The 11,930-nt window shown below is 36.5% G+C and overlaps 1 protein-coding gene across 1 annotated transcript; it reads left to right on the forward strand.

Annotated features, from left to right (window-relative positions):
* The first annotated feature begins 7,049 nt into the window (after positions 1-7,049).
* LOC102661293 (uncharacterized) lies at positions 7,050-8,706 on the forward strand. The gene is made up of 3 exons (XM_006575951.1): positions 7,050-7,233; positions 7,351-7,823; positions 8,236-8,706. The coding sequence occupies exons 1-3, from the start codon at positions 7,050-7,052 to the stop codon at positions 8,704-8,706; spliced, it is 1,128 nt and encodes a 375-aa protein (XP_006576014.1).
* Positions 8,707-11,930: the final 3,224 nt, after the last annotated feature.

Genomic DNA, 11,930 nt, shown 5'->3' on the forward strand with positions numbered 1-11,930 from the left:
CCTCTCTCTTTCTCTCCCTCTTTCTTTTCCTCCATTGAAGCATCCTCTCCAAGCTTCTTATCCATGGCTCATCTTGGTGGTTAAGCTCCTTCTTCCATGGCTTATTCCCTAGTGGATGGCGCCTCCTCTCACCTCTTCTCCTTTGTCTTCCGCTTCATCTCCATGGTGGAAAATCACCATTAAAGGACCTCATTGAAGCTCAAAGATTTAGACTCCATAAAAGCCCCACAAGCAAGCTTCCATCAGGGGGGGTATGTTTTATTGGATGATATGTGGTTGTTGGCCATGCTTGATGATGTATTTTGGCCATGCTTGATGTATATACATATATTGCCTAATTCTTGCTTTATTTTTCAAATATTCAAAATGCTTTTAAATTTTCATTTTCTGTTCTCGAAAAAAAAGAGACAAAAACAGAAAAAGAGTGAAGTTGAATAAATGAGGTCTTGTTTTGAGGACTTTGACTAGTTTGAAGACTTGGTTGATTTTGGAGATTTTGGGTTTACTACTTTTTCTGAATTTCCATTTATTCCCAATTGCTCCTCTTTTCCTTTGGGTTTTAGCTAACTTATCCCATACTTTCCTCTACCTTGTTCCTGGCCCCATTACAACCATAAAAGACCTTTTGATCCTCATGTGTATGTGTTTGTCGAGTTTGGTTGTCAATTTTAGAGTTTTGCCAAGTCTATGTGGTGTTTGTTTTCATGGGTGCTCTGAGAGTAAACAGTAGCCTAGACACTGGAGAGATAAAGTGTATATCTTATGAGACTTTATCACTTTTCATTATTGAGCTGATTGACTATCTTACCATGTTTGAGGTGCTTGGATTATTTTCATGACTGTCTTGATTCTTTAACTATTTACGTGTTGGATGTTGCCCATTCCTTTCATTCCTTGAGATTCATTGAGAAATATGTAATTGTTTTTGTGTTTGTTTGTCTCTCTCTAATGTCTTTGGATTTGTTCCTTGCTCTGCTTTTTGATTTTGCCCAGGAGTGCAAAAGACTAAGTGTGGGGGATTTTGATGTGTCATTATTTTCTCCTATTTCTTAACCCTTTTTGTCACCATTTTAAATACTGATTAGCCTTAATTGTCAAATTAATTATGCAGTTTTATCATTTGGGCATACTTGACTAATTTTGTGTTTTTAATTTAATTTCAGGAGAATTATAAGCAATTGGGCTTGGATCTGGAATTGGGCTGAACCGGCTTGGACTTGAAGAGAGCAGACAATTTTATTTTATTTTGTCCAATTTTATTTTACTTCATTTTTGGGCCTGGACTTAAAAGAGATTTATTTGTAAGCTTGGGTGCTGAGGACCTACTCTTTAATTTCCCCTGTGTACTTTTATTTATCGCTTTTACTTTTGGTTAAGTTTCTATTTCTGTTCTTTACTTTCTTAACATAGTAGTAAAAGCCTAATTGAATCTAGTAATATTAAGAAGGATAATTTTTAATTAGTCAAGACACATTAATAATTAATTCAACGCCCCTCCCTTCTTAATTATTTCGAGGCCACTTAATTCAACAAGTGGTATCAGAGCAGGTATCTTGTAGAAAGTTTCACAACTTTAAGATAAATGGCCTCTTTAAATTTTCTGTTTCTCAAAAGTAATTTCAGGAAAAGATCAAATCTGAAGTCATTTCAAGATCATGATAATGACCAAGCCAACTTGTGTCTCATGAAAAAATCTCAAAAGGACAACGAGGAAGAATCTGTAAGGAAGAAGTGGTACATCGACAGTGGATGTTCCAAGCATATGATGAGAGATGTATCCAAGTTTACAACCATTTCCCCCAAGAAAAGTGGACATGTTACATACGGTGACAACAACAAAGGAAAAATCATTGGAGTCGGCAAAATAGGTACGAGTTCCTCTACTCCCATTGAAAATGTGTTACTTGTAGAAGGTTTAAAGCATAGTCTATTGAGTGTTAGTCAATTGTGTGATAAAGGATATAAAGTATCTTTTGAGTCTGAAAAATGTATTATCAAGCATGAGCATGACAAGGATATTGAGCATATAGATTTCAGAGAAAATAATGTTTACATGATTGATTTGAAACAAAAATCTAAAAATGATAAATGCTTTCTAAGTAAAGATAGTGATCCATGGTTATGGCATAAGAGAAATTTTCACATTAACATGGATCATCTAAATAGATTAATTTCAAAAGACCTAGTTGTTGGTTTACCAAAATTAAAGTTTGAAAAAGATAAGTTATGTGATGCATGCCAAAAAGGTAAACAAACAAAAGTATCTTTTAAATCTAAAAATATTGTCTCTACCACTCAACCATTACAATTATTGCATATGGATTTGTTTGGACCCTCTAGGGTCATGAGTTTTGGTGGTAGTTACTATGCCTTAGTAATTGTTGATGACTATTCTAGGTATACTTGGACTTTATTTCTTACTCATAAAAATGATGCATTTCATGCATTTAGAAGACTTGCCAAAGTCATCCAAAACAAGAAAAATCTCAAAATTATCTCCATTAGAAGTGATCATCGAGGTGAATTTGAAAACAATGATTTTGAAATGTTTTGTGATGAACATGGCATAGAACACAACTTTTCTGTACCTAGGACACCCCAACAAAACGGAGTAGTAGAAAGGAAAAATCGATCTTTATAAGAAATCGCTAGAACCCTTTTAAATGACACACCACTTCTAAAATATTTTTGGGCAGAAGCAGTCAACATTGCATGTTATATTATGAATAGAGCCTTAATAAGACCCATTCTTAAGAAAACCCCATATGAACTATTTTACAATAGAAAACCAAACATTGCTCATTTACATGTTTTTGGATGTAAATGTTTTGTCCTAAAAAATGGTAAAGAAAGCCTAGGTAAATTTGATGCTAAGGCAAATGAAGGCATCTTCCTTGGTTATTCCCTACACAGCAAAGCCTTTAGGATATACAACAAAAGAACCATGACAATTAAGGAATAAATACATGTTTCTTTTGATGAAACTAATATTACTTCTCTGAGAAAGGAGTTTCTTGATGATATTGCAGATTCTTTGGAAGATATGCACAATCAAGAAAGGAATCTAAAAAGGAAGAGAAATGAAGAAAACAAGGATGTTGAAGATGACATACCCCAAGAAAATGATAATCTTCCCAATGAATGGAAAACTTCAAGAAATCATCCTCTTGACAACATCATCAGAGATATCTCAAAAGGGGTAACAACTAGACACTCTCTTAAAGATTTATGCAATAACATGGCATTTGTTTCTATGATAGAACCTAAAAACTTTAAAGAAGCCATAATAGATGATCAATGGATAGTTGCTATGCAAGAAGAGTTAAATTAATTTGAGAGAAATAATGTTTGGGAACTAGTTGAGAAACCACATAACTACCCCATTATAGGAACTAAGTGGGTATTTAGAAATAAACTAGATGATAATGGTATAGTAATTAGAAATAAAGCTAGACTAGTTGCAAAAGGGTACAACCAAGAAGAAGGGATAGACTATGAAGAAACTTTTGCACCTATAGCTAGATTAGAAGCCATTAGGATGCTTTTAGCTTATGCATCTATTATGAACTTTAAACTATATCAAATGGATGTCAAGAGTGCCTTCTTAAATGGTCTAATCCAAGAGGAAGTATATGTAGAACAACCTCTTGGGTTTGAAGACTCACAAAAATTAGATCATGTCTATAGGTTAAAGAAAGCACTTTATGGGTTAAAACAAGCACCTAGGGCTTGGTATGAAAGATTAAGTAAATTCTTATTAGAAAAGAATTTCATTCGAGGAAAGGTAGATACCACCTTATTCATAAAGAAGAAGGATAATGATATCTTATTGGTACAAATTTATGTTGATGATATAATCTTTGGATCTACTAATGAATCTTTGTGCAAGGAATTTTCTATTGACATGAAAAGTGAGTTTGAGATGTCCATGATTGGTGAGTTAAACTACTTTCTTGGACTACAAATCAAACAAACAAATGATGGGATCTTTGTCAACCAAGAAAAATATTTCAAGGAACTCATCAAGAAATTTAGAATGGAGAACTCAAAACACTTGGCTACTCCTATGAGCACTGGTTGCTACCTTGATAAAGATGAGTCCAGTCAACCCATTGATGAAAAGCAATATAGAGGCATGATTGGATCTCTACTTTACTTATCTGCAAGTAGGCCAGATATTATGTTTAGTGTGTGCATGTGTGCATGATTTCAATCAAATCCAAAGTTTTCACATTTAACTGCAATAAAAAGGATCATAAGATATCTCTTAGGAACAGTTAACTTAGGATTATGGTACCCAAAAAATTCTTTATGCAATTTAGTAGGATACTCATTTAGATTTTGCTGGATCCAAAACAGATAGGAAGAGCACTAGTGGCACATGTCAATTCATAGGATCTGCTCTTGTCTCTTGGCACAACAAGAAGCAAAATAGTGTAGCATTATCCACAGCCAAAGCAGAATACATCTCTGCTGGTAGTTGTTGTGCACAAATTCTATGGATGGAACAACAACTATCTGATTATGGGATTGTATTAGACCATATTCCCATAAAATGTGACAACACAAGCGCCATAAATATATCTAAGAACCCAATTCTCCACTCTAGAACCAAGCACAAAGAAATTAGGCATCATTTTCTTAGAGATCATGTCCTAAAAGGTGACTGTGTTCTAGAATTTGAAGATACCAAAAATCAACTCGCAGATATCTTCACAAAACCTCTACCCAAAGATTCCTTCTACACCAATAGAAGAGAATTTGGACTTCTAGATGCCAGTGACTTAGAAAAATGATTTGTTATGATGACTTATGACTTGTTTAATACACATACTTTTATTATGTTTTGTGAATGATTTATGACATTATGCTATTTACTTATTCTCTAAACATTGGTTATGTTTTAAGTATTTAGTACTTAGTAAATTATGACTGAACTTGATATTTGTTGTTGCACTTAGATGTTTATGTTTTTGCTTAGTATGACTGAATATTTATGGGTTGTAATATATGACTATGTGGTTTGCATTTTAATTTGGTTTATTCATGTCTTGCTTCATGAATGGCTTAGAATCTTTTATGTTTACTTTACAAAATATGCTTTGTGTATGTTTTAAATTATGTATGTTTTACTCACTTTGGACTTTTTGATGTTGCCAAAGGGGGAGAGAAAATGGGTATTTTAGAAATCAAGATATTATATTTTAAAAGCTTTAAAATTAAGCATAAATTCAAAAAGAAAGGGGCAGAAAGGGATGAGTGAACCGTAGAACAAAACTTGTATGCATTCTCTTGATTTCAGGACTGTCATCATCAAAAAGGGGGAGATTGTGGAAGCAATGTCTTCCAAGGTTATTTTGATGATGCCAAAGAATCAAGAGTTAAGCAAATTCCAAAGATTCAAGAATCAAGTTTCAAGAATCAAGATTCAAGATTCAAGAATCAAGTTTCAAGAATCAAGATCAAGATTCAAGAATCAAGAGAAGACTCAATCAAGATAAGTACTAAAAACGTTTTTCAAAAACATTGAGTAGCACAAGAAGTTTCACAAAATCATTGCCAAAGAGTTTTACTCTCTGGTAATCGATTACTAGAAGGTAGTAATCGATTACCAATGTTTTAAAATGTTAAGATTTCAAATTTCAAGAGTTACAACTTGTGTTTAAACATTTTCAAATCATTTTAAACTTGTGTAATCAATTACACAATACTTGTAATCGATTACCAAAGCTTCTAAACGTTTTGATTTTCAAAATTTAAAATGAAGAGTCACATCTGTTGATGTGTAATCAATTACATCTTAATGGTAATCGATTACCAGTGACTGATTTCAAAAAATAAATTTCCAGAAGTCACAATTCTTCAAGTGACTTGTTTCTGAAGATTTTTTCAAAAGTCATAACTTTTTAAGTGACTATTTTTAAAGAAATTGCCAAGAGTCACAAACTTCGACTTGAGTCATCAAGAGATTATAAATATGTGACCATGGCATAAATTTCATAATAATCATCTATCTTTCAATCTTTTTTCAACATCATCTCTCAACATCTTTCAATCAATCTTTCAATATCTTTCTACAGAATTTTCTGATTCATTTCTCTTCATCTTTCAAAAAGTTTTTGTTCAATACTTTCTCTTTCAAGAAAAATTCTTTGATCAAAAACTTGTGTTATTCATCTTTTTCATTCTCTTCTCCCTTTGCTAAAAGAACAGAAGGACTAACCGCCTGAGAATTCTTTTGCTTCTTCCCTTCCCTTTAAGCAAAAGATTTCAAAGGACTAACTGCCTGAGATATCTTTTGTTTCCCCTTACAAAGATTCAAAGGGCTAATCTCCTGAGAATTCTTTGTCCCAACACATTGGAGGGTACATCCTTTGTGGTAGAAGTAGAGGGTACATCTACTTGGGGATTGTTATACTGAGAACAAGAGAGGGTACATCTCTTGTGGATTAGTTCAAGTGGAGGATACATCCACTTGGTTATTCAAAGAGAACAAGGAAGGGTACATCCCTTGTGGATCTTTGGTTTTTAAAGGATTTTACAAGGTTAAAAAGAAATCTCAAGAACCGCAGGTTGCTTCGGGACTGGATGTAGGCACAATTTGTGGCCGAACCAGTATAAATCTTGTGTTTGTCTTCTTCTTCCCTACACTCTTTAATTTCCCCTGTGTACTTTTATTTATCGCTTTTACTTTTGGTTAAGTTTCTATTTCTGTTCTTTACTTTCTTAACTTAGTAGTAAAAGCCTAATTGAATCTAGTAATATTAAGAAGGATAATTTTTAATTAGTCAAGACACATTAATAATTAATTCAATCCCCCCCCTTCTTAATTATTTTGAGGTCACTTGATCCAACACAAAGCTGCCATCTCTTCCTTCCACCAGTTTCCAGATGAATCGTTGAGTGAGGCACTTGAAAGATTTAGAGGTTTATTGCGAAAAACTCCCACTCACGGGTTTTCAGAACCAATACAGCTCCACATATTCATAAATGGGTTGAGACCACAATCTAAGCAGCTCTTGGATGCTTCAACTGGGGGTAAGATCAAAATGAAGACCCCTGATGAAGCAATGGACTTAATTGAAAGCATGGATGCTAGTGACATTGCCATTTTGAGAGACCGAGCCCATATTCCTACCAAGAAGAGTTTATTGGAGCTAACCTCACAGGACACTCTATTGGCACAATACAAGTTGCTATCTAAGCAACTAGAGACACTAACAGAAACACTCAGTAAGTTGCCAACTCAGCTTTATTTTGCACAAACATCACATTCTTCTATTTTGCAGGTTACAGGATGTACAATTTGTGGTGGAGCTCATGAATCCGGATACTGTATTCCTAATGAAGAGCAATTTGCATATGAAGTCAATTATATGGGGAATCAACCTAGAGGTAATTTCAATACAAGTGGATTTCCAGGACTTCAGAACAACCAGCAGTATCAACAACAGAGACAATGGCAAAATCACCCTGGTAACCAATTCAACAGAGACCAGGGTGGTTCATCTACAAGGCCACAACAACAGATGCCAAGTCTCTATAACCGAAATCTAGCTCAATTCATGCAAGTGTCAATGTCTAACCAAAAGAGAATTGAGAGTGTAATTAAGAATCTGGAAGTCCAGGTGGTCCAGCTTGCAAAGCAATTAGCTAAAAGACCATCAAATAGCTTTAGAGCAAACACAGAGAAAAATCCTAAAGAAGAGTGCAAAGCTGTGATGACTAGGAGCAAAATGGTGATTCAAGCGGAGGAAAGTAGAGCTGATAAGAAGGTGGAGGGATTTAAACAACAACTGGCTGATGAACTGGCATTAGAACCGGTTGATGATTTAGTTGAACTTGAAGAAATTATTGAGGAAGCAGAAGGTGATGAAGAAGGAGAGACACCAATAAGAGACTGTCAAGAGAGAATAAAGAAGAAGGAAGAAAAAGAAAAAGAAGAAGAAATAAAAGAAGAAGAAGAAGAAAAAGTAAAAAAGTTGAAAATTGAAAAACAAAAAGAAAAGGTTGTTGAGTTTGAAAAGAAGGAAGGCAAGAGTGAGGCTAACATTGAAAAGAAGAAAGAGGCTACTTCTATTGAATGCAAGGAGGAACCTTATCCATTGGTACCCTCCCGGAAGGATAAAGAGCGACATTTGGCCAGATTTCTTGATATCTTCAAGAAACTGGAAATTACTTTGCCATTTGGAGAAGCACTTCAACAAATGCTCCTCTATGCCAAAATTTTTGAAGGATTTGTTAACCAAGAAGAACCGGTACATCCATAGTGACAAAATTGTTGTGGAAGGTTACTGTAGTGTTGTTATTCAATGCATTCTTCCACCCAAGCACAAAGATCGTGGAGTTGTCACAATACCGTGTTTTATTGCTGAGGTTGTTGTTGGCAAAGCTCTCATAGACTTGGGAGCTAGTATCAATTTAATGCCTCTTTCCATGTGCCGGCGACTTGGAGAGATAGAGATAATGCCCACACGCATGACCCTCCAGTTAGCTAACTGCTCCATTACACCGCCATATGGAGTCATTGAAGATGTTTTGGTGAAGGTTAAACACCTTATATTTCCACCTGATTTGGTTGTCATAGATATAGAAGAGGATGCTGACATTCCTCTCATTCTTGGCTGCCCATTCATGTCTATTGCAAGCTGCATGGTAGACGTGGGAAAGAAGATACTGCAGATGGGCATAGAAGATCAACTTTGATTTGTTCCATGAGGACAAAGATCCACCTAGCCAAAATGTCTGTCTTAAAGTGCATGTGATGGAGGAAAAGAGACTTGAGAAGAAGGTCCTTGAAGTAGGAACTCTATTGAATCCTGGATAACAGGACAATGCGTCAAGCTAGTGACGTTAAAAGAACGCTTACTGGGAGGCAACCCAACTTTTCTTTCCCTTTCCTATTTTTCATTCTTATCTCTTGCATGTAATTAGGATACCTTGATTGTGATTGTGATTAATTTCAGCTTGTTTAGTAATGAACAAGGGGTTTTAAGCTTGTGTGAAGAGATAGACAGAAAAAGACTCAAAATTTTTTTTGCAATTGTCTATCCGCTAAGCGCAGACCTTGCACTAAGCGCTTTGTCTTCACGCGCTAAGCCGAGCTTGCTCACGCTAAGCGCATAGACCCCTGATTGGTTGGCTGAATAGTTCAGCTAAGCACACATCACTACGCTAAGCCCCACATCTTTATGGTAATTGAACTTTAACCAGTGGGCTTAGAGTGGATGATGCGCTAAGCACCACTTCTTCTTTGGAAAAATTTTATTGTAGCAGCGCTAAGCGCACTATCCTGTGCTAAGCCCCAGATTCATTCTGTAACTTGAGTTTTTAAGCCGGGCTTAGTGGGCCAGGAAGCGCTAAGCGCCAATCTCTTACGGGTTTTGAATTCTTGGAAGTGCGCTTAGCGCGCCTGTTGTGCTAAGCCGGAACTACTCTCTGTAAGTTGAAGCTTGATGGTAAGCTAAGCCTCACATCTCAGGCTAAGCGCATATTGCAGAAAAAAATTTGTGTTGCAGAAAGTGCTAAGCACAGCCTGTCGCGCAAAGCCCCAGATGCTTATGGGACTTTACAACTTAGAGTTAGGCTTAGCGCAAGGCTAGGCTAAGCGCTTGGGTTTTAAACTCAAATGTCACGTTGGCACGCTAAGCGTGCCATACGAATTTCAGTTTTTAAAAAATCAAAGGCAGAGGCACTTTGGGTGTTATCTTTTGTTCAGATTCCGGAAACTTGTTCAGATTCCGGCAAGTGCACCAGATCGCACAAGTAGTATAAAACGGTAAGAACCCAGTATTGAAGTCTCGAGGAACTTGTGTTATTTGGTAAGCTATTTCAGCAAATAAGTGTCTGGTGTGTAAAGATAAGTGTGAATATGAACAGGTGTATAAACTATCTGTGCAAAAAGAAAGAAAATCACACGAGATAAATAATGTGTAAAAACAAGTAGAAACACGTTGGTCTCCTTAATAGGTGCCTGATGCTGAAAAGACATTCTCTATCTAACAATGCTCATGTGTTCTTATGGTGTCTCCTGAGATTCTAAACCTGATTACTCATGATAGTTTAGCCTAATCCTGATCAAGCATCATCCGCATATTCCTCTTGTAAGACTAAACTCAACCAGGACCGCATTAAGACACACATACACAACTAACTTATCGCACCCCGATTCCTCGTGATAGTACAACAACTTAGCCCTGTACTATCAAGGACTTTAGAGTCAGACTAGTTTCCACTGTTGAATGACCCTAACAAAGCATGCATCTACATGATCAAGCTAAAGGCATACTGGAATGAAAAGCAGATAACACAGAGAACACACAAAACATCATTAATTAGATAAAAATATATTTACATCAGGTACCTACAGGGAAGATCCAACAGAGGATTTAGCTTTCCATACCAGGAAGCCATCTTTACAACAAAGAGAAGAACAAGATGAAAGATTGCAAAAATACAAGTGGTGAGGATGTCTCCTTCACCTCTAGGATCTCACAATCACTCACAAACTCATCTCAAGCTCTTAAACTGGCTCCTGCTTCAAGCTCTGGTCTCTTCAAATCTTCACACAGCATAATCTCTCAAAACTCTTTAGAACTTGGACCTTGCTCTCTCTAGAAAATCTAGACATGCAAAGCTCTAAATCTCAATCCGAACTCCCTCTCTAAAATCTGATTTTAGGCTTAAATAGGTGGTCTTGTTCGTGCTCGTGCGCTTAGCGCACTTATGGACTGCTTAGCGCACATTAGTGAATTTCGGCTTAGCGCGTGCCTTTCTCGCTTAGTGGATGAACTAAAGCGGTGCGCTTAGTGAGATGAAGCGGTGCACTTAGCGAACCTGTATAGCTCATCTTCTTCTAGAGTCTTCTTCGCACTTAGCGGACGCTCGCTAAGCTAGTAGATTGGCCTAGCGAGAAGGTGAAAAACAGCACTTTTCAAAGCTTGCCTAATTAACCTGAAATTGAGAGAAAATGATTATTAAATACACAAAATGGAAGTACTAAGTATTCATTACCTATACTTAACAGAAAATACTTATAACACTACAAAATAACCATAAATTGGAAGAGTTTGATACAATTTACACAAGTTTTATACACAAAAGTTATTCGTATTCATCGACTAACACCTTTGCACCGAAACCTCTGCACCTTCTGCTTGCCTGCATCTTCATTGCTTCATTTCAAGAACAATCCAAGTAAGTTAGCACATTTCAATTTTTATTTTTCATTCTTCAAACCTTAGGATAGATGACTTCTTGTTTTCTTAGTTGTATGATGTTAGGTTAAGGTTATTAGTTTTAGGGTTAGTCAATGTAGGATTTTATGTAACTTAGAAGCCCAATAGGGTCAATGTGGCTGAAAGGGGTGAAGAACCCTGTGGTTTTGTCTGGAAATCGTGACTAACGTGCTAAGCGTGCCTGTGCGCTTAGCCTGTTCATCGCAGCTGTCAAAATTTTGGATTTCCAGATGAACGCGCTAAGCGGACCATGTCGCGCTAAGCGCGTTCATCCCTGCTAATGAACATAAGTGATGAGCCCGCTAAGCATGTCTGTGCGCTAAGTGGGACAAGTGTTCAGACATTAAGATTTTGAGAATTTTTGTTCAGCGCTAAGCTTGACCTGTCAGGCTAAGCGCCACTTTGCTTCTGTAAGTTTTCCTTTGAATAAGGCTAAGCACGTCTATGTGCTAAGCCCTTGTTGTGTGTTGAGGTAAGCACCTTGCTGCATTAAGCTCAACTCCCTCACTGTCTTTTAAGTTTTTGTAGTAAGGCTAAGCACGCCCTGTGCACTAAGCCTGAATGTTATTCAGTTGAGGCTAAGCTAAGCGTGCCATGCTGCGCTAAGCTCCAACCCTCTTCGGTTTTGAAAATTGTAGACTTAGGCTAAGCTCAGCTATGCACTAAGCCTATTATGCAGAAGAAATTTTTTCT

Source organism: Glycine max, chromosome 2, assembly GCF_000004515.6.
Source record: "Glycine max cultivar Williams 82 chromosome 2, Glycine_max_v4.0, whole genome shotgun sequence".
Taxonomy (NCBI): domain Eukaryota; kingdom Viridiplantae; phylum Streptophyta; class Magnoliopsida; order Fabales; family Fabaceae; genus Glycine; species Glycine max.